This window comes from Chondrus crispus, genomic scaffold, assembly GCF_000350225.1.
Source record: "Chondrus crispus Stackhouse genomic scaffold, scaffold_88, whole genome shotgun sequence".
Classification (NCBI taxonomy): Eukaryota; Rhodophyta; class Florideophyceae; order Gigartinales; family Gigartinaceae; genus Chondrus; species Chondrus crispus.
Genome location: NW_005178780.1, coordinates 168,319 through 191,641, shown reverse-complemented (window position 1 = coordinate 191,641; position 23,323 = coordinate 168,319). Strand labels below are relative to the sequence as shown.

The 23,323-nt window shown below is 49.2% G+C and overlaps 4 protein-coding genes; 2 read left to right on the top strand and 2 right to left on the bottom strand.

Annotated features, from left to right (window-relative positions):
• Nucleotides 1–12,944: 12,944 nt before the first annotated feature.
• On the bottom strand, nucleotides 12,945–14,342 carry CHC_T00007859001 (hypothetical protein). The gene has a single exon (XM_005711581.1). The coding sequence runs from the start codon at nucleotides 14,340–14,342 to the stop codon at nucleotides 12,945–12,947; it is 1,398 nt and encodes a 465-aa protein (XP_005711638.1).
• A 411-nt stretch (nucleotides 14,343–14,753) lies between these two features.
• Nucleotides 14,754–16,678, top strand: CHC_T00007858001 (hypothetical protein). XM_005711580.1 is given in 2 exon segments: nucleotides 14,754–15,293; nucleotides 15,294–16,678. 1 exon segment carries the CDS (start codon nucleotides 14,754–14,756, stop codon nucleotides 15,291–15,293), a length of 540 nt encoding a protein of 179 aa, XP_005711637.1. The 3' UTR covers nucleotides 15,294–16,678.
• An 859-nt stretch (nucleotides 16,679–17,537) lies between these two features.
• CHC_T00007857001 (hypothetical protein) lies at nucleotides 17,538–17,939 on the bottom strand. Its single transcript, XM_005711579.1, has one exon. The coding sequence runs from the start codon at nucleotides 17,937–17,939 to the stop codon at nucleotides 17,538–17,540; it is 402 nt and encodes a 133-aa protein (XP_005711636.1).
• Nucleotides 17,940–18,582: 643 nt separating this feature from the next.
• Nucleotides 18,583–19,956, top strand: CHC_T00007856001 (hypothetical protein). The gene has a single exon (XM_005711578.1). It carries the CDS (start codon nucleotides 18,583–18,585, stop codon nucleotides 19,954–19,956), a length of 1,374 nt encoding a protein of 457 aa, XP_005711635.1.
• The last annotated feature ends 3,367 nt before the right edge of the window (nucleotides 19,957–23,323 follow it).

Below are 23,323 nucleotides of genomic sequence, written 5' to 3'. Positions count from 1 at the left end.
CCACACAAAGTCCGGTCGGCCGCTCCAATCCATACCCTCGGTGAAGGCCAGTAGCTGCTTCGCGTGCGTCGCGTTAAATGCCGTACCCTCGAGGATTTCCGCGATACCGACCGAGCGGATTAAATCGATGAGCCCCTTCGAGAGGCGGAAGAGGACGCCGCGCTCACCAAACGGTTCCTCGCGCCGCGCGATCAGCCGCGGGTTGGGACACTTCGTGAAGAACGGCGTTGTCGCCCCCCGTCCGGCCGATGGAAGCGGTACGGTACTCGACGGCGCCGGAACCGCGTGCGGCGCCTTGGAAGCGGCCCTTGTGGGCGCCGTGCCCGCAGCTGGCAGAGGCGACATGGGAGGCGGCTGCAGCTCCACAGGGAGCCCCGGGTCCGCCTCAACCGTTCTTGGAGCCGCGCCCACGAGGGGCAGCGGCGAGGACTGTGGTGCTTGGACGCCCAGCGGTGGCGAACCGACTGGTACGGACGAATCAATTGGCGCTTGCGCGGGCCCCGCCACTACAGTGGCCGGCTGCAGGCCGTCGCGAAGGCGTCGCCGCGGCTGTAAGGTGGGACCGACCGGCGCCGCCTATGGAGCCCGAGAGGGGCTCAACGGCTGGCTGTACGCGCGCACGGCAGAGGTGTCGTGATGACCGTCCATCGGTTGGTTGAAGAGCTGCTGTAGAGGGATGTCGTCGTCGCTGTCGGAGGAGGTTTCTGAGTTCGCAGGGGAGTGTTGGGGGAGAGTTGAGGGGTCAATGTGGATCGCGTGGGGGAAATCGGAAGACGCGCTCTCCGAATCGGATGAACCTGCGGCGTTATATACCGCCAGCTCGCTGACGAGCCAGGAGGCATGATCGTCCGCACGTAGGGGTTTCTGTCCCTGCATCGCGCGCGACGGAAGGAAACGTCTGCAACGGAACAGCGCGGTCGAGTAGAGGGTCGCTACTGGAACGTAGCGAAAACTAAGGGGGGAGGTCTGTAGTATAATGACTGGCGCGAGCGTGCGGAGGTCTTCGGACGGCGGTGTACGGTATATACGTGGGCGGTTGGGCCCACGTGTAGCGAGCGCGCGCGCGTGCCGAGCCATCGTAATCTGGCGTACGTGTACAGCAGTGCACGTGTCGGCCAAGCGGTAGTCTGCTAGTATTACGCGTGTACGCTAGCACACGTGGCATCCGTGCGGTAGTCTGCTCTGTGGGTATACGACAGTACTCTTCCCCGGAACACCCCACCACTCCGTGAAAAAAATGCTGCAAACAATCCAGCACTGTAGACTGCCCCATTCTCACGTACTCATCTATGCAATCGGCCGCATACCGGTACGCTAAAACCCTGATCGCAGCCGTGCATTTTTGTAGACTTGTGAATCCCAGGCGCCCTGCGCAGTCCTTACGTTGAGTGAAGTAGGGGTCATAAGCTTCCAATGCCTATACAATGCGAGTGAAAACGAGGCGCGAGAGACGAAAACGGCGACAGAACTGTTGACAATTGTAGACAGGATTGTCAGAAAAGTAGTCCTGGAAAAGACGCTTTGATGCTTCAACCCGACCACGTTCAATGTTGCCTGATCGCCCTGGCAGAGAACCGCCGTGTTTCCCTGGTTTCTTTTCATCGTCGCTGTCTTCGAGCAACGAAAGGGTTGTTGTATCAATGTTGTCATCGGCCATCTCGTCAAGCCACATTTGGTCTATGGTTGTATTTCGTACTGGTGGAGCTGGCATCGTGGAGAGCAAACTAAAAACCCATCAAGTTTAGCACGGCCAATAATGTAACTACAAGTTTTTAAATTTTTTGTTCATTTGTCTGTTTGCCAAGGACATGAGTGAAGTTGCTCTAACCCCGTTACAAGTTCGTGATATTTTTGCGCACTCTAGCGAAGCGTGAAGTTTTTCTGAAATAGTGACACTCACGTTCCCACAGTGTGCATAGAGTGGTATCACTCCTTGGAATCACGCCACACCTCCAAGGTGATTTTTTGCACTTTGGCAAATCGTGAAAGTTTATGAAATAGTGACATTCACGTTCTCACAGTGAGCAACGTGATATCACTTTTGAAATCACGCCGTGGATCGTGCGGCATTCACTATACGCCCCCCAGATATCCCGTTCTCTCCTTGAAACGGCAATCCAGCTCTCTCCTCCCCCGGCAACCCTCTCCGCCCTTGCACTATCTGTCGTCCGCTGCGAGCAGCCCTTCCTTCCCCCTTCGACTCTCCGTTTACTCACTGGGCTGCACCGCGTCTGAAGGATCTCAAGAATCTTTCTGGATGCCATCGTGCTATTTACTTCCCATGCCAACACAGAACCCGCTGCCGCTTTCTGACTGACGAATGCTTCTCCTCGTGAAACGGTCGCCCTTTTTCGCTGCTCTGGAAGCTTATGACACATACACTAATGACAGAATCAAGAGAAATATCTGCGTATGAGCCTACTCCGCCCTCATGGAAGAAGAGAAAGAGTTCAGCTGGAGAATGTTGCCATTCCGAGAAAAGCTTTGAGGATGAGGTAAATTACGTTGGTCGCTCGGATGCATCCGCCGGCCATTTTAGAAGTAATATCATTTCTTCTGCGGGTTTTGACGGTTCACAAGACCATGATTTTGAAGGCAGAATGGATGAGGGTCATAAATTAGCCTCGAATGAGCCCAGAGATATGGTCGTCAAGAAGATTTGCTTTGATTCTCCTGTGGCATCCTCCAATGGCAGTGGCTCTTCACAAATTAGTGACCACTCATCTGATCCTAGTTTTCGGTGTGGTTCGACTCAAGAAACGCGATCGGACTCCAGCTCATCATCATCGACCGCGAACGACAATAGAGAAGGAGAAGGACAAAATAGCTTCAAGAATTATTTGTCTGATACAGAGGTAATGGATATTTGAAGAGTGCAGGGACTTTGTCAGGTCAATCGTCACTCTGTTTCGAATCAATCTAATGCAATAGAGGCAACCCGTACTGTATCGGAGGACTTATGGTCCGATCTTTTTAGGAATGAACTCAGTGAGTGTATGGATATGGGAAATAATTTGTGCGATGATCTAAGCGACAAAGACGACGTTTTTTCAGATAATGAATATCTACAAAGGCGAGGACAATCACAAAGAACTGGGGGATTGTCTAATTGGATATACGGATCACCATTTGAGAAAGTTGAATTGGTGGTTGACAGTGTGGATGAACAGCTAGGATTGAGATTTGTTACGGAAGCAAACTCCATTCTCGCCAACATCAGAAAAGAATTACAATCTCTGCAATCGGGGGGCAGCATGTTAACGGAGACCAACCTTTCTCGGTAATCTATTATGGATGTTTTTCTTACAACGTCCTTGCTTGAAAAGCTGAGTGCAATTGTGAATCGTATCTTACACGAGCCAGATGAGAAATGTGTCAGTGTTACTGAACTAAAGGGTGTCATAATTCTACATGTACTGGCGGCATCTTACGGAGCATATGTAGCGTGTATAACGGAGCCGAAGAACAAAAGGTTCTTCTTTCAAATGGGAATCAGCGGGGAGCTCTATGATCGAGTCTGGTCGGCGTTGTCGTGTACAGCAGAGCGCAGACAGCGCGTTCACGTCTCCGGAAATGTTTGGGCAAACCAACCTAAACGCGAAAATTCTTTAATAACGGAAATGGAACAAGAAACGGCCGCTGTGAATCGAGGCATTCTTTACATACCGGGAGTGACGGTTTTCAGCCTGGATGACGATCACCAAAGACTAAGATCAAGAGCTGTTTCCCAGTTTACCAATTTGAGCCATCTCAATAATCCCCAAAAAGCACTGGAACCTGATAATAACGCCATGTGCTCAGCTCTGAACCCTGTTTTTCTTGCCAGTCACCACTCAAGACCGCAAGAGAAAGCGATTCATATTTGGAAAGGTTTAGTCCAACTGATCCAAGGCGTTCCAACCACCGGTAGTATCTCACCGATGACTAACTCAATTTTTGCTGCAGATGGCGGCTACAACTCGAAAGAAACTATTGACTTCATAAATGATAAGCTCTGTGCGACGGGATTAGGAACTCACAAAAGAACTCTGGATTATCCGTTCGTCTTCGGAGATGGCCCAATAAGGAAGTGACATAAAGGGATGGTCGTGAGCGAGAAGGACTGTCGTGCAATATACAAAGCGCATCGAAAATCGACAGCTGGGGGCGGGAAAAGAATTGAGGCGGCAGTAGACAGAGAGAGTTTTTCAGGCCGAGTGGCTGCAATTTATCACAACAACCTGCGAATGTTTGACAGTAAGAATTTTGTGCTTGTCCCAAAGTCGTCCTTCATGAGAGTGATAGGGCCTGAAAGCATTGTTGAATTTCAGGTCCTCCACGATAGAAGTGAAGAATTGTATCTGGGGCGTGCAAAGCGAAGGGGACCGTCGAGATCAGAGATTCTTTTTTTACCATCGTACAAAGTATCTCAGTCCTTAAGTTTACTCAAGCATTACACGCTACTACAATCCGAAGATCCAGGATGGTTCATCGCAAGAGCTTTTCAGTTCACGTCGCGAACGACACACGTATTTTTGACATCAGTTGCCGTTGACTTCGACAGAATCATGCAGGTACTAGGAAACATATTGTCAAACTTTTCGATTGTGGCGGGCGCCCACAGGCTTTCACAGCATCTAGGGGAGGCTACCGACGTACTTACATCTAAATGGAGTAGTTTGTTATCAAATTTGAATATCAGAGCTTTGAACAAGCCTCATACAAGCAATTTGGTATCTGCTATCAATGTACTCAAATCTTGCACAGCTGAGGCGCTGCAATTCTGGCGAAAAGAAGAAATCCTCAATGTTTTCGTAAATGTGAATCGGAGGCAGCCGTCCTCCTTACGGAAGCAAATACTGATTCAGAATCTATTGCTATTACGTGACAGAATTAAGGACGGAACAGAAGAAATTGCGGTTCCAGCGTTCGAAGAGAACGAGGACTTCATCATCACAGAGGCTCATAAAATTGCTTTTCGGAGGAGCATGTACAGAAAATCTCTCAATTCATGGATGATGAAGCCTCTGGTGAGTACTCCGGGCATGAGAGAAGGATCGGTCAACGAAGAGCAGGTTTTAAGGGCACTTCCTTATTTTGACAACCACGTCGCTATGCATCTTTCCGCTAGGAGCTCTATAAATTTTACGAGCTCAGAGACCTGCCAAAAACTGATAATTGAATATGTAAGAGTGACGGGTCTGGTGGGTTCGGCTACAGTACCAGCCCTCGCTGACTCGCCAGACGCGGTGATTGCTCGTTCGAATGCTGAGGGAGATTCGTTTGTAGCAGGGGTCGAAATTAAGACCATGACCGCTCCCAACACAATTGAGGCTGCAAGAGTGCGGCTTCAATCGTTTTCAGAATTAACTGTTTTGAACAATATCGGGAGTGACTCATGTGTGAGGGATAAACTTTTAGGCTCGTGCCTACACCGGCGTATAGATCTCACTGCTTACATCATGCACGCACAATGAATGTGAAGCAAGTACTCTTTGTGGTTGCGAAAGGCAGCAACTGTGGAGTAGGAGAGATTATTTACGCCACTATCCTTCAATTCAGTACATCTCTACAAAGTGAGTACATTTATTGCATATGATCATTGACACTAAGCTGCTTCTCTTGGATCGAGAAAGAAGCAGAGCATATCCCAAAGGAGTACAATGAAATGTTAAAAGAAAGTTACGCAACGGATCTGTTCTCATACGCAAATTTTTACAGTCTAAGTCACGTGTACAAACAGCTTGCTGAGGAGTCAGGACACCTACCCCCCGCCCGAATGATACGACCTGCTGCTTTGGTTTTCTGGAACCACCTGAAAGGAGGAGTACTACTCCTCTACTAGATGAGCTCAGCAGGTCACTCAAAAGTTTAACCTACACAAATGCCTCCGAGAATCCGATAGTTAGTGTCATTGGACGTCTCATATGCTCTCAAATCAATAACGCTGCAGTTTTACACAGATTATCTATCGCGAAAAGGAATGGTTCACTCTCAGATACAGATGTGTACAAAAAAGTGGAAAAGCCCCCTGGATATAACGCAGTACGAAAGAAGGTCTCCAGGTGCTACTCTTTCGCGGATTTTGCAAGGCGTCTAGCAGAAGAGGTTTACTAAAAGTATAACCGCTCGACAACAGATGTGGCTGTTTCGGGACAGGAAACAGATTCTAATTCGACTGCGTCTGTTAGTCCTCTGTACAAGCGCAATATAATAGCAAAATACAACAGGCAGTCCGATCGAGAACGACGTCTGTCCAATATTGAATCTCACGTCAAGAAGGGGCGAAAGAATGTGTATTGCAGCTTATGTTATTTGTCTTATGTGTTCGAGGTAGGCGAGAAAAAACACGAAAGACGAGGAGGGGCCAGAACCACAGAATTGTGTAGTGGTTGCCGTCAGGCTGTTTGAAAAGCATGTTGGATACCTTGGCACACGACAGAAATTCTGTCGCGAGCCAAAGTAACAGATGCAGAAATTGAAAGACAAACCAAAATGGTATTGCAACGGGGAAGGTCATTGAAGAATTCTCATGAGAGAAGTCTCCATGAGGACTGGCATGAGGACTTTTAAAAATGGCATGTATGAAAGCACTCTAAATCATATTCATGAACGTTTAGTTCACTCATACGGAATAAGTGTGAAAGAATATCTCTGGAAACTGCCTTCGTGTATTTGTAGTTCTTTCGAAAGTTCAAAACCTACCACAACGTCATGTAAAAATACAGAATTCAGAACTCTAGGTCCTGTCATTGATAATCAAATACAGCTGACAAATGTGACGGGTATAGGAATTGTAGCTGGAGAGGGTAATAAGCTCGTCCGAAAGGAGAGGAGACGCGGTGCAGCCCAGTGAGTAAACGGAGAGTGGAAGGGGGAAGGAAGGGCTGCTCGCAGCGGACGACAGATAGTGCAAGGGCGGAGAGGGTTGCGGGGGGAGGAGAGAGCTGGATTGCCGTTTCAAGGAGAGAACGGGATATCTGGGGGGCGTATAGTGAATGCCGCACGATCCACGGCGTGATTCCAAAAGTGATATCACGTTGCTCACTGTGAGAACGTGAATGTCACTATTTCATAAACTTTCACGATTTGCCAAAGTGCAAAAAACCACCTTGGAGGTGTGGCGTGATTCCAAGGAGTGATACCACTCTATGCACACCGTGGGAACGTGAGTGTCACTATTTCAGAAAAATTTCACGCTTCGCTAGAGTGCGCAAAAATATCACGAATTTGTAACGGGGCTAAGCTCGGGGCTCACTTTTTATGACCCGTCACAAACCGGAGCACAGGGTTAGAACATCCCCACCGCATCAGCCCAAAGACCAAAATCTGTTGTGCTGCTATTGGCCAGACCAAAATACGTTTTTGGGCTCTTTCCTAAAACCTGATCATCCCCACTGGTGTTCCATCCATAATTCAGACCAAACCAAAGACTGTCCCCTCCCCTCGCCCGCTCCATCCAAACCCCCCCAGTTTCCTTCCCTACATGTTCCGATTCTGGCCTGAGTTCCGACTAGGAGCTAGAAAACTATGCCATAGCAGTTATCATTAGCTGTGGGACGACAGTGATGTCAGTACTGTCCGAACTGCTGGGGCCGAGAGGCGGTTCTCGCAAGGGCAAGAACGCAAACAGAGATATACAGCGCGTGCAGGCTGCATTTATAATATATAAGGATTACTTATGTCGCCATAGTGCAGGCGACCCAACCTTCTCTGAAGCCGAGTTTGAGCGCCGCTATCCAATGCCTCAGGACAGGTTGGAAAGAGGCCGACCGCACAGTTGCTTCTGCACAGTACCCAAGGGTACTGCACAGTCGCACATATCGTATTCTTACTGCTGCACTGTAGCCCTGTGCTCAAAAATCTGGGAGAACTTTTGACTTGCAAATATAGAAAATCTTTTCCCTGTCATTTTGTTCCAAAGCAATATCGGTTTGGAGCTGCGCGCTCGAATACCCCAGTGGATATGCAGCTACAAACGAAGCGCCTGGTATTGCAGACGGAGAGGGATCAAGTTATGGTCACCTAAACTTTTTTTGGGGGAAAAAGTGGGAGAAACTCTCGCAACGACCGTGGGGGAGTTCTTCCAATTCTGGGAGAACTCTACCAATTCTAGGATCCTTCTCCCAAGTTTGCAAGATATGTACGATGTAATGCGCATTGTCCGTCACCCCTTTCGTGCTCTAACCGTTACAATTCTGATGCTCATGTATTCACGTAGACGTTCTTGCTTTCTCCTTGAGCTTAGCCAACTCCGCAGGACTAATTTTGGCTTTCGGGAGCCGCTTTCCGTATTCCATATATCCCAACACGAGCGGCAGATTGGCTGCGAGCACAACACGCACCACTGTCGCATCTTAGATCCACCTTTCTTTTGGAAACGCTTCTGCCTGTACATTATAGTATGAGTAAACGAACACAAACTACAATATGCAGCCCTCCCTTTGATTGCCTGATGCTCTTCATAACCGTTTAGACGCCTTACTGAATACTCCCTTCTGTTGTACTTTTGTACAACATCCGTTGTGTACATGTGCCTCATGTTGGCATGCGTTCCAGCCTGAAAATTGCCCTGGTTCCCTGTTGAGTATATAATATTTCTGTTAGAGACCATTTGGCAGAGGGTCGTGTTGGAGTCTCGCCTTTCCGACTCCATGTTAACATATTCCCGTGCAAGACACCTCGCAAAAGACCAAAATGCTGCACACGATGTTACAAGATGACGCGTTTTCTTATATCCTTCTTTCGTAGTAGCATGCTCCTCTGAAGCCAATAAATACCCTTTTGTGCGTGCGATAGCTATGCGATGAACAATTGCAGCGTTACAAACCTGCCCACAAATCAGTCTCCCAATTATACTAACGATCGGGTTTTCGCTCGAGTTAGTGTAGGCCAAGCTTTTCAGTGCCCGACTGACTTCATCTACACCCCCCTTCAAGGCGTTCCATTAAACCAACAATGTAGGACGTATCATTCTACTGGGCGGTAACGGCCCGTTAGCATCTACGAGCCTTTTATAGCCCCTACACAAATTATAATGCGAGACCAATGAATACAGATCAGGGGAGTGGCTTCCACTTAGTAAAAGGTCGTATTCAGAAGGTATGTGAGAGGCATGTTTGCCCACACAGTCAAAGGCACTTAATCGCACTGCATTCATCCAAAAGGAATAAGAGGATGTCGCCACATCTGCAAACTCTATAAGGGCTGCATATAGTATTTCCCCAACTCCATTGTGGCTGCCTTTTGCAACAATATATAAAACCCTCCTCAGTGACGTTACTAAACAATGGTGAATACATTGAAACCTGTACCCCGTGGTATCCACTAATTACTTGAAATGAGCTGCAGCAGATGCAGAGTTCCCTACATCTTCTATAGAAACAAATCGGCTGTAGGCGTCCCTCCTCCTTTTTGCCTTCTGAATTGTATTGGGAGATGCCATGGTTTTCACTTCTATGGCAGCACAAACAGCATTCCCATCATCATGTGTTAGCCCTATCAGTCCATCAGGGCCATCTGCGAGCATTGGGTTTGATTTTGACGCAACAAGGCCAACACTTCGGACGTAGTCCGCTCTATATTGGGTACCGAATAAAGGAAGCAGTTTCTGATGCGCAACTGAAGCATCGAAAACACAGTGTTTTTCAATAAAAGCTGGTATGGCCCTTAGAACCTGTATTTCATTGACCGTGCCCTCCTTCATACCAGCCGTTGATACTAATGGCTTCATCGCCCAGGAGTCGAGTGAGGTCTTATAAAGGTTTGTGCGGAGAATAGCAGCATTTCCTCTATATATATCTTCTTGATTAGAAGATGGACCTTGCGTTGCTGGCACACCAATTCCATTTCGGAACTGTGCCTGGTACCTTTTCACAGCATCAATGAGTTGTGGCTTTCTCATCGTTCTCTTTTCCCTTTTGCCAACAGTTAATAAAAGTGAAATTATATTGTCTTTGCGAAGATTTTGTACTGCAGTCGAAGACATAGCAAGGAAAGCGTTAAGATCTTCTGAAGTTACCACAACACTATCGTTCTGTTTCCGGAGCCCAGTTATTCTCTGGATTCTGTCCCACTTATCGTCAAGCTGCTCCTTCACTTCGCAAGGTTCAAGGCTGAGCGGCTGCGTCATTGGAGTGAGGCGTTTGCCGCCTAAAATGTGGCTCATTCCTGTGAGACTAACATTGTAGTCACGAGATATAGCAGCAAAAAAGTTGCTGCCAGTGCGAGATGTGAACTTGAATGCTCTTGCCAAAAACCACGCAGGATCTTCCGACTGCATGACCGTCACATGCCGTAGATTGGAAAGTGTTTGAACGACTTTAAGAACTGTAGCACTGTACTGGAGCTCTCTTTCACGTAAATTGTAGCTATCTGCCATGTGCTGGTCGCTTCGACGGTCGTAGATGACCTGTATCTGTTCCACTTGTTCAGATGTAAATGAAGACCTGTAACCTTCCTTCGATACCATACAAAATTTATGGGCACCGAAGCTGCTTACATCATTGCTATATACAGCAGCGATGCGACCTGAGTAACTTTCCCGATAAACGGAGGCCTCCACACTTCGACCTTGACTTGTGACTTCCACGTGGCTTTTTATGGCACTGTACACAGCTCGGTATCCCCGCTCCGACACAGCCATACCGTTGTGTTTTTGTGAAATCGGCCCTTCTCCGAAAACGGAAGGGAAGTTCAACGACCTCTTGTGGGTTCCTAACCCAGTAGCACAGAGCATTTCGTTGATAAATCTAATTGTTTCAACTTGATTGTATCCCCGGTCTGCTGCGAACAATGCATCTACCATCGGCCTGATTGAGCCAGCTGTGGGTACACCTTGTAACAACTGCACCAGCCTGTGCCAAACATCAATGATTTTTTCATTAGGGCGTGAGTAGTGACTGGTTATAAAAGTATGCGTTAAAGCTGAGCATACAGCATTATTCACCGGTCCCAGAGCTTTATTCGGGTTGTTTATCTGTGCTAGGTTGGTGAGATGCAAGACCGACCCAGAGCTCAGACGGTTATGGTCATCGTCCAATGAGTATATAGTTATACCCTCCACGTTGACAAGCTCCCTGTTAATAGCGCCTAGTTCCGCTTCCATTTACGTTATGAGATATTTGCCTACAGTAGGCTTGTTGAACCAACCGAAGGCATTTGCATCAAAACGCTGCCGGTTTTCTTTAGTGCAAGACAACGCAATCCATACCTCTTTGTACCTCTGCCCTGTAATGCCCATTTGTTTAAAGAAAGCTTCATTTTCCGGTGCAGTGATGGTAGCTGCACAGCTGTTGTACGACGCAGCCAATACGTGTAAGATGGTGACCACTTTCAGCTCAAATGTTTTAACTCGTCTTTTTTTCTTCCAGTTAAGCAAAGCACTTTACTGATATGCGGACGTAGCTTTTGCATTCGATTGCTTCATTCCGCTATCCATCCTATAGGATGGATAGCGGAATGAAGCAATCGAATGCATCAATACGGCGGAGGTTGCTCGCATCCACAGCTTTATCACGCAGCACACTTGCCTTTGTAATTACGTTGTCAAGGATTTCATTTGATTCCAGAATATATTTTGGGCAGAGTTCAAGATCAACAACGTCGATTAAAAGCTCTATTGTTTCAAAAGGGGTCGCGTAGTCCCAATCTGGAAGCTCGGTAGCATCTCGCATATCGCGTGACAGGTTTTCAACATGTGCCGTATCCTGTGTTTGCATAGGAAACTCCAAGTCCGTGCCAGGCGGTGCATTGATACACTCAGAAGCATAGCCGTTGAAAAGAGCGGAGAAGTGGTCCTGTATTGCAATAGTAGTACCTGAAACATGATTGCTAATAGACTGTGTCGGATTACGTTCGCATCCTAGAGCGACCAGCTCAGAGTCAAACACAGAAATACTGTTGTCATCTGAACTTTCAGATAGCTCATCAACAGGACCATCACATTCTATCTGCGTTTGCTCTTGAGAAAACGGCAAATCGGTAGAAGATAAAGAGTCAAGTTGGCCGGGTTTTGCATTGGGGATATCGGTCTGTTCTGTTCAGCACGGCGAGGCCACACTCCAATATGACGTGGAACATAATGGGGTGGTACAGGAGAAAGGGAAGCAATACGTTGGGGCGAAGTGCAGACAAGTTGTTCTGCAACTGGGGCATGGATCGGCGACAGGGGACCGGGGGAGAGGGGATCTTCGCTGAAGAGATCGGCATCGATGCTATCATCAACTGACAACACCACGTTCCGCTCGCTCATTTCGTATTGTACACGACAATGTGGACAACAGTAGTACTGAGGCCTCGGTGAACAGTAAGGCAGGGTGTTACCTGGAGGATCATGAAATGTTTAAGGGAGAGAGTGGTGCGGATGCCTTGTTAAAGAAGGTGAGTGAGCTGTGGTGTGCGTGAGAGAGTGGGAGAGAGTGGGAGAGAGCGGAAGAGAGCGGGAGAGAGCGAGAGAGAGTGGGAGAACTGGGAGAAATCAGAGAACTGGGAGAAGTTTGGGTGACAAATGGGAGACTCTCCCTGATGACTTGGGAGAACTTCTCTCAAATCCCGGCGCCGGGAGAACATTAAAATTCTCCCAAATTCTCCCAAATTTTCACTCACGCTGGGAGAAGAATTTTGTTCTCCCAGGGTGCACAGGGATAGGCAGTGTTTCGGATCTTTACGCCAATTTGCACTTTTTGGGCTTGTAGACCAAAGCGTTTTGTTTTGGGCGAGATTTGGGACCAAGTCCAAAATTTGGGCATGGATTTGGGAATTGGGCTGGTGGGTGGGGTTGATTTCAGACCAAAATCTGGACCAAACCCGGATTTTGGTCTTTGGGCTGATGCGGTGGGGATGCTCTTACGCATCACCATCATTGGTAGTGTAGGAAAGGCATGGCTCCGGAGTCCGGACCGCCGCGCTTGCGGTCGCCCGACATACTGTACACCTACATATTTATGGTGATTTATTGAACCATCTCAAACCCATTCGATGGCTGCGCTTTGCCGGTTGATTATTAAAGTGACCTGCAGTCGTCTTCCTAACATTTCCTCCAAGACGTTTGCAACAACGAACTTGTTCCGACTCGTCAGGCCATCGTCCAGGTCGCAGCTGGACCTTCCAAACATTACTTGGGTCCACGCTACATGTCCGCGACTGAAATTTGATGTAAATCCATCCATGGCGACCAAAAGCCGTATTGATTCACCCATGCCTCCATGGAGCAGAATCTGGAACTCACCACAATCCGTAAGTATCTGATACTGACTGAGCGACACACGAAAAACTAGTGCGTACAGGGGGTCCGTTTCTGTATACTCGACAGATCCTGATGCCCATTCAAACCATCCGTTATATGATCCCTCGCTTTTCAGTCGTCGGCTTTTATCCAGGTACTTATTCGGCCTCGGCAGGTACTGGATGTTGTGTGACAGGTGTAGACCCCCAATGATTTGGTAGCACTGACGCCGCCGCAGGTTCGCCACCCGCAATTTCCAATCACTGCCTACGATGATCGAACTTGTTTCCAACAGAATATTCCATTTGGCCAAGTCCTTCAGTTCTTCTACATCTTCTTGCCACCCCGTTTGCAACCCGTCCACCGCTCCATGAAAGATGTTCAACAGCAACAGCCTCATGCTCTCTTCCGGTTCACATTTGTGCCGCAACTGAAATGAGAGCCATCGTCGACTTCCAGTATCCATCGTCTTGCCTCGCAGCTCCCTCGTTATGATCACTCCCATCGACCACAGCCCCGCAACCTCCTCCACAAACGGCCACATCCGCTCGTTAGTGTCAAGCGTCTTCTCTCCCCCCGCTGCCTTCACCCCAAGGCTTATCACAGGCCACATCACATACGGCATCAGTCCGGTGTGCGCCCAAGCCCCTTGACTCGCATCCCTCAACCACAAACATTGATCCAGCCAGATTCGTATCTCCTTTACACCGCTTCCGAAGATCTCCTCACATGCCGCTTTGAAGCTGTCCCATTGCTCGACTGAAAACTTGAACCTCCCCGTCGGCGTGTCCGAGTGCACATATGATATTGCGAAGCATGGTATCTTGTCATTGCGCTCTCGAAAGTCCGGTTCACACGCCGCGTTGTCAGAACTCTTTAGCTGCTGCGCAAACAACTCCAGATCCCCGTTGCTTCCAACCTGCAAAACTCGTGACAAACCCTTCCTGGCCTCCAGGACAGCAGTGTCACCCAGAACAACTCGCGCAGAGTGTGGGCGCGTTTGAACCTGCATCAGCAAGTCTTGGCTAATAATCTCCCCCCAGCCCTTTCGCAACTTTCCTCCCGTGGTTCCTGAGTTTCCTGGCGGCGCCGGCGGCCGTGCTGTACCGCCTGGGCCGGAGACATTCAATTTGCCCATGAGGTTTGTGAGTTTTCCACCAGCCATTGCTGCCAGTACATTCGGTGCAGAAGTCGAGTTTGTAGCAGATGACGACTGTGGCGCAACAAGTGCATGTGATACTGAAGCAGAAGATATGTTGCTTGCCGATGAAGCATTCGATGATGCGTACCCATATTGACTTTGCGCATGCGGATGCGGTTGTGGGTTGACCGGCTCAAGTGGAGGGGCTGAAGGCTGATGTTGCGGGTGTTGAACTTGTGCCACCGGATAGCCCGGGCCCCCGGTCGAAGTGCCTTGGTGCGGCTGCTGTTGTGGGTCATATCCCGGCACGCCATGTGGAGGCACGTGCGGGTGCTGTTGTGGTGCATATCCCGGCATGCCCTGTGGAGACACATGCGGGTGCTGTTGTGATGCATACCCCGGTACGCCATGTGGGGGCACGTGCGACTGGCTTGTGCCGTACGGGGTGTTCTGCGGGGTGTGTGCATAGCCCGGATATGGAATGTGACCGGACTGCGAAGAGTGGATATTGTTCATCTGGTGCCCAGGAGCTCCTCCGGCGCTGGGATATCCTGGCGGTTGGACATGATGCGAGCTCGGCTCTTGCTGCGAGGCGTGCGGCTGCGAGGCGTGCGGCTGGTACGTCTGATCGTGGGGTGGATACTGTTGGGAATGAGGTTGGTATGCGTACGGCTGGGGTTGGTGGGGCGGATATGCCGGTTCGTGGACCGGGGGATACTGATGCTGATGTGGAGGGGCGGATTGCTGGTTCGGGTAGGCGGGAGCGGAAGAGTAGTTGTTCTGGACGTTCTTGAATGCGCCAAGGACGAACTTACCGACCTTCTTCGCGGCCAATTTGCCCAGGTCACCCGCGACGGAGCGGTCTTCGTCCATGCCTCGAACGGGTGGGGTCGACAGGATTGTGTGCGTGGGGGTGAGGGGAGTGGCGAGCGAAGCAGATTCTCGTGACAACAAGCATTCAAAGTCCGGTGCGGGGGGAGAGCACCGGGTAGAGTATTTGACAAGACAGCTTGCCTACGGCAAGCCCGCCTTGTTGGCAGTTGTTCGGCGCCTGCGAGTCGGCACTGAACGGCAAGTGTTGACATGGGATACTGAAAGGTTTTGAAGCCAGAGCTACAGTCGACAGTATCGTCGGGCATGTTACAGTACGGGACTGTATTCAGTCCATATTATGCACTGGACTGTATGATCCGTTGCCAACAGAGACGACGGCAGCGTTGAAGGTGAGGATTTGTCGTCGAAAGGGGGCCTTGTGCTTCGCGTGCACTGCTCTCTGTACGATCAGGGAGCGGGATTGGCGCGCGGGGAAAAGGAGAGAAAGGATAGTATGAGAAGGGAAGTAGAGGGGGGGGGTGAGTGATCCGGCGTTGCGCCTTCAGGGGTGAGAACGGGCTCCGGCTTGTGCCTTCGCAGACTAGAGTAGCGTAGAGTTGCTTGCTCGAGTTGTTTATTGTTCTGTCTCTCGGCGTGGGGAGCTCGGACGTGGGCGTAGTACATATAGGTCCATGTAAGCTTGCCGTCTGCGGGGACGGTAAGCTTACAGCCCATGTTCTGTAAGCACGCGGGATCTCAATACCCAAAAAGGTGCATGCACCTTTTTGTGCGGTGTTATCATATCAAATACGCCGTACAGTATATATGCGCGTGCGCGACAGGATTGCTATGTCATCTATCCGCATAAGATGGCGAGGCGAAATTCTACCGCACGGTAAATTGGGTGCATATCATACTACAGTGCCTCCTACGATATACAGAGCCTCCTACGATATAGTGCTATAGCGTGACATACCTCTAGCTATGGCACTATTGGGGGGATGGCACTATATAAAGGAGGCTCAAATACATATATTTGGGGACAAAGCACACCGCTAACACAAACACAACAAAGCCTGTATAACACAACTAAATAACTTCATCCTTTGAGTACTGAACCATGCCGGATGATACACGTGTGAGCTTATGATAACCTGCCAGAGGGTGAGCCATAGCACTATATAGAGGAAAGCACTACTAAAGTAGGCACTATTGAGCCACCCCCCCCTGTAATTGGTTTCATACATGATGGACCAGAAAGGGGTGCCCCACCTTGCTGGCATGATGCAACCCATCAGATGACGGGGGCCCCACTACGTCGATTGCAGCTCGTTTTGGGGGGGATGCCCAACTTTGGCCCAACAGAAAAGCACTCAAACTGAGGGCCATTCCATTCATCGTGATTGGCAATCACGCAATCACGTCAATAAATGGTGCCTGCTCCCTTGTGGTTGGTTGTTTATATTACGTTTCCTAAAAAATGGTCATGCTCATTAAAGAAATAAACAATCGACTTAAAATTAATCTTGTGCTCCAACTTGCAGAACGACGTTAAATTAATGTCGTGATCGCGTGATTGCGTGATTGCATGATTGCCAATCACGATGAATGGAATGGCCCTGAGTGAGCGCTGTAACCGTTCTGCATCTAATACGGCGGGGTGATTTTAATTTGAAGGTTCATACATATCCTGCATTGCCAGGATTTGGTCCCGCCAAACCAGTTTTCAGTACTTCAGACAGTTGCAACTTACCTCATAACCCAACTGATGCAGACTGCTCGATAGTTGCCGCGAAAACGAAACGGCAAGTGCGGGCTGCTCGTCGCCAGAAGGGCGCTGCAATTTCGCGAACGAGGCGCGCTTTGCAGCTTCCCACTGCCAAACAGATCGGAGATGGACAGTAGGTTTTCCATCTTTCGTAATCTCCGGAACAGAGATACTAAAATACGAATAAAACATTGATACATTGTTGCAAATTAGACCGTTACACGACGCTCGCCACTTTTTCGGAGTGTCCGAAAATGGGCTCTATATGGGGGTTTTCTGTGGCTTTGCAGAGACTGTAGTTGTCGTTTGGTGGCATTGAGAACAGGATGAGACGTGCTCCTTCGTCTTGGTATTTCCGTCCTTTTGTCGGATTTTGAATCTGATTTGCCATTGCGAAAATATGAAGGAAAGCGCTGGCTTGCCCAAGGTATGGTGGAAAAATCGTCACATTAGATGCAGAACGGTTACGAGTGCGGCGTGATGGTAGACTTCGTGTTGTATCTTTTCCGGTTGTATCACCCTCGCGCACCGGGTTTTTGTCAACAAAAAGTACCAACTGATCTTCCGCGACCCCTTTCCCGAACATGACGGTACGCCTCCTGTGATGTGGTCTACACTACGGTACGTGCACCGCAGCGCTCTTTCAAGTTCAACAACTGTAAATGCAGCAATGGCCTTTCGCTTTGACAGCAAATTCGTAGTTGCAGCTCACCCCGCACAGGCCTACAGACCCCAGACAACGTACCCCTCCCGCTCGAGCAATGGACGGAGACCGCTCCGTCGCGGGTGATCTGGGCAAATTGGCCGCGAAGAAGGTCGGCAAGCTCGTCCTTGGCGCATTCAAAAACGTCCAGAACAACTACTCTTCCGCTCCCGCCTATCCGGACCAGCAATCCGCCGCCCCGACTCAGCAACAATATCCCTCCGTCCACACACCGGCATATCCGCCCCACCAACCCTACCCGTACGCATACCAGCCCCACGCCCAACAGCACCCGCCACCGCCTTACCATCACACGTACCACCCGCACGCCTCGCAGCCGCACGCCTCGCACAAGAGCCCAGCTCGCATCATGTCCAACCGCCAGGATATCCAAGCACCGGAGGGGCTCCTGGGCACCAGGTGAACAATATCCATTCTTCGCAGTTCGGTCACATGCCATATCCAGGCTATGCACACACCCCGCAGAACACCCCGTACGGCACAAGCCAGTCGCACGTGCGTCCACATGGCGTATCGGGGTATGCATCACAACAGTACCCGCACGTGCCTCCACATGGCGTGTCGGCGTATGCATCACAACAGCACCCGCACTTGCCTCCACATGGCGTGCCGGGATATGACCCACAACAGCAGCCGCACCAAAGCATTTCGACCGGAGGCCCGGGCTATCCGGTGGCACAAGTTCAAGTTGAACTGTTCAACACCCGCAACATCAGCCTTCAGCCCCTCCACTTGAGCCAGCCAACCCACAACCGCATCCGCATGCACAAAGTCAATATGGGTACGCACCATCGAATGCTTCGTCGGCAAGCAACATATCTTCTGCTTCAGTATCAAATACATTTGTTGCGCCACAGTCGTCATCTGCTGCAAACGTGGCTTCTGCACCGAATGTACTGGCAGCAATAGCTGGTGGAAAACTCACAAACCTCATGGGCAAATTGAATATCTCCGGCCCAGGCGGTACAACACGGCCGCCGGCGCCGCCAGGAAACTCAGGAACCGCAGGAGGAAAGTTGCGAAAGGGCTGGGGGGAGATTATTAGCCAAGACCTACTGATGCAGGTTCAAACGTGCCCACACTCTGCGCGAGTTGTTCTTGGTGACACTGCTGTCCTGGAGGCCAGGAAGGGTTTGTCACGAGTTTTGCAGGTTGGAAGCGACGGGGATCTGGAGTTGTTTGCGCAGCAACTAAAGAGTTCTGACAATGCAGCGTGTGGACCGGACTTTCGAGAGTGCAATGACAAGATACCATGCTTCGCAATATCGTATGTGCACTCGGACACGCCGACGGGGAGGTTCAAGTTTTCAGTGGAGCAATGGGACAGCTTCAAAGCGGCATGTGAGGAGATATTCGGAAGCGGTGTAAAGGAGATACGAATCTGGCTGGATCAATGTTTGTGGTTGAGGGATGCGAGTCAAGGGGCTTGGGCGCACACCGGACTGATGCCGTATGTGATGTGGCCTGTGATCAGCCTTGGGGTGAAGGCAGCGGGGGCGGAGAAGACGCTTGACACTAACGAGCGGATGTGGCCGTTTGTGGAGGAGGTTGCGGGGCTGTGGTCGATGGGAGTGATGATAACGAGGGAGCTGCGAGGCAAGACGATGGATACTGGAAGTCGACGATGGCTCTCATTTCAGTTGCGGCACAAATGTGAACCGGAAGAGAGCATGAGGCTGTTGCTGTTGAACATCTTTCATGGAGCGGTGGACGGATTGCAAACGGGGTGGCAAGAAGATGTAGAAGAACTGAAGGACATAGCGAAATGGAACGTATTGTGTGACACTGAACATGCAATTGTGGGAAGCGACTGGAGATCACGAATGGCCAAACTTGAACGAAGGTCGATTTCTGGTCTGGTTGAGGAGCTGATGCTGGATAATGAGCCGAACAAGTACCTCGATCTAAGCCGCAGAGTAAATAACGAAGAAGGGTGGACGGGAATTTCTGAATGGGCATCTGGGGTAGGCAAAGATATCTCTGGCACGACTATATCTGATGAATTCGCAGACACTAGTCAGTATCAAGTGATGACAGACTGCGGAGAATTTCAAATTATAAGGTGGCACGATTACGAATCAGAGATGTGCCTTCTGGTCGCGATGGATGGAAGAAGCTCCGACTTTAGTCGCGGTCATGTACAATGGACTCAAGTGATGTTTGGTGAGTCCAGCCGCTTGCTTGATGATGCGCTTAGCGAGGAAAAGATCTTCGTGGTTGAAGGAGCTCTTCGCGAACATTTAGGGATACGGGTTGTAATTACTTCAATTGTGAACAGAAGCGGCGCTCCGATCCAATGGACATAGAGATCGACGGACATTTTGCATCACTAGACTAGAGGGAGTTTTTCTTGATCTTGATGGAACGTCACTGTGGGAATGAGCAAGAGTTTTGGCTGAGAAGATGTCGATCACAGGATGGATACGCCCGAGAGAAGATCGAAGTGTGGACAATCAATTGACAGGTTGCAAGTCGCGGCTTTTGTCAGGGTGAGGGAAGTTACAATAAAGCCCGTCGGTGGGTTTTAGACACAAGGGTGTGTCTGTGGAGTTTGCCATCCCCAGCGGGCCTCCTACCAGGTGCATGTTGCGAGTTTGGCCAAAGAAAGTACGGTATATCTTGACGAAGTGTGTATGAAGCATTCTTTAAATTTTGATCGATTTTGGTTTCTGTATTTGAGAACCTGACCGACTTTGCGTCCCCCATGAAACGTCTATCGTTGGAGCAGCGCTGGTGGAACACGCTCTGTCCTTCGGGTAAGCATTTAGTCTGGAGGCCAAGTGATTCGCCTCAACTCAAGCAATTGTTTTCATGAATCGGAAGGTCGAGTTCAATCGCATTGCTAAACCGTACGAGTCACAGTGTGGACTCCATACCGTTTAGTTTCCTGATAAAAATCAGATTCGGAATCGTGTCTACATCCACAGGTTGCACGGACACTACACGTACTGTACCCTTCTCATTGGCTTGATGTGGGACACAGAAAAGTTATGATAAAATATGCGAATGCAGTGCGTATTTGAGGAAAAATGCCTTTATTTGGACGGGAGAATTGGTCTCCAAAGTTTGGAGTCCAAACTATGCCTGCGTCAAAGTGGGACGACGAGACATCTCATGTCTTTCACGCTTCATCTGTAATGGGAGAGACCCAACAAAGCCGACGCTGCCGTGTGCTTCCGGGTCCTAAACAACTCGCCTTCGTCAACCTGCATCCGCCGTTTTCGGGCTCTTGGCCATTGCGAGATGGGCAAGTCGTCGCCAACTATGTCTTCGAGAGGCGACACCGCAGACTGCGCTTTCAGACGTTTTTGAGAGTCACTATTTTCTTTGTTTGCAGTATCATTCTCTACATTATACTCCTGAATGTGATAAACGTCGGGTACGGGCGCCTTTGGAGGATTCCGTCCCTCCAAACGAGCACGAGTGGACTGCAAATTGCCAACCGTCGCTGCGTTTCTTGTTGCGAGGAATTTTCTATTAGATTTCTTAGGTTTGGGATTCTTTGACAGGCATACATCCTTTCTTAGAATTTTGCGCAACACATAATCATTATTGAGAGCGACGGAAACCTCTGCTAAAGCATGAGGAGCAGAAACTGACCGTTTGTCAGAGCATGACTGTTTGTCAGAGCATGACTACTTTTCATCAAACGAATATATTTAATTCGTTGCGAAATAGTTTAGCAAAATCATATGGCGAAACTATGCGGCGCGGCATTATAATTTTGGTGTCCCAATTTGAGCCGTGTCACACACTACGCCAATGAGAAGGGTACTGCATGGTGTACTTCGTGCATTGATTGCCTAGATTTCACATGATCTTTGAGAATATGAAAGGAATTATCCCTAAACGCAGTGAGTAGTGTTGAAGAAACAAAATTACGCTTTATTACCTAAAGATCTCGGCCTAGAAATGCTTACCGTTCCTTGAATTCCTGGATGATTGCCCCCGTCTTTCGCTGTCCCTATTGGTGCGGACATAAAACGTTGATACAACGGCCAAAGCAGCGTAGTGGCGCGTGTTTCCATGCCACCCCGGGCCGCTATCCTAGCGATACTACCCGCTTCGGCGGATGAGGACCACTTTCGGCTTGATTTGGGGCGTGCATCTATGAATCACCTGAGTTCGAGTTCTGCTTTGGTAAGCTTCAAGATAAGGGGGTACTTCTAGGATGAGGGGGGTAAGTAGCGACGGGAGATCGCATTAACTTACCAAGCGTGTGCGTGAAAACATTCTTGAATGGTTAAGCCATAGAAGAAAGAGTAGGGAGAGAACAGAACCAGTGATGACTTGATGACTGAGCAGCGAATCTGAGGGTGGGATGGTGGGAGAACAAGCGACGACTTGATGCAGAGAGAGGAGTGGTGAGAGAGTTTTGACGTGCTTCTTTTATACAGCCCTGTTTTCGGACAGTGGCCGAATTTCATTTCTGCCAAGTTCCATTACGCGAATGAAGAATCATTTTCAAGTGATAGTGGGGGTGCCAAACCATGGCGTGTGACTTGGTGCTGATTATTTTTTCTGCCAAGTTTCATTACGCGAATGAAGAATCATTCCCAAGTCATAGTGTGACTTGGTGCTGATTCTTGTTTTTGCCAAGTTTCATTACGCGAATGAAGAATCATTCCCCAAATCATGGCGTGTGGCTTGGCGCTGACTTGTCGCCAAGTCATCCTGACTTGGATTTGTACGGCTGAAATGGTCCACTTGTCTTCCACTTTCGGCTGAGTTGTCGTGCGTTCCAGCCAAAAAGCCCCCTTGTCCAGATTCACCTTTCAATTGCCAATGAATGCACTAAAACATTTGTGTTCAATGGATTTGACAAGGAGGAGCTAGTACTGTAGTTCGCTGCATGTGCATGTCCTTCAGTAGTGTATATGACTGTGATTCCAGAATTTTCTGCATCGAAATTCTTCTGAAACCATATGAAGCCTGGAAAACGAATCTTAATATTATTTTTTGAGCCCTATAAAAAGCTTCACCAAGGCAACAATTTTGCATCATATGAGGCTAATTGCTGACAGAAAACCCACGATAAATACTGTACAGCCCTGCACAGACGACGGGATAGAGTACAGTGCCTCCTACGATATAGTGCTATAGCGGGACATACCTCTCTCTAGCTATGGCACTATTGGGGGGATGGCACTATATAAAGGAGGCTCAAATACATATATGTGGGGACAAAGCACACTGCTAACACAAACACAACAAAGCCTGTATAACACAACTAAATAACTTCATGCTTTGAGTTCTGAACCATGCCGGATGATACACGTGTGAGCTTATGATAACCTGTGCCAGAGGGTGAGCCATAGCACTATATAGAGGGAAGCACTACTAAAGTAGGCACCATTGAGCGACCCCCCCAGCAAGGAGCACATACTGTAATCATGGGGCTGATCAGTGATCTATTTGTACTACAAAGGGGGAGGGAGCAGTAGGAGTTTCTACAACTTGCACACTTGCATGACTTGCAGCCTGTTCCTCCCAAAACCGCAAATTCTCTCTTTACTGCCATCCCCAAAATACAAAAAATTCAAAAAATTCAAAAAATAGCCATGCACAACTTGCTACAGTACGGTATCGCGCCGAGCAGATTGCTTGTGCTATTTCGACGCTTTCCACTGCCCATTGCTCCCCGTCAATGTACATTGCGGTTCCCTCGTCATT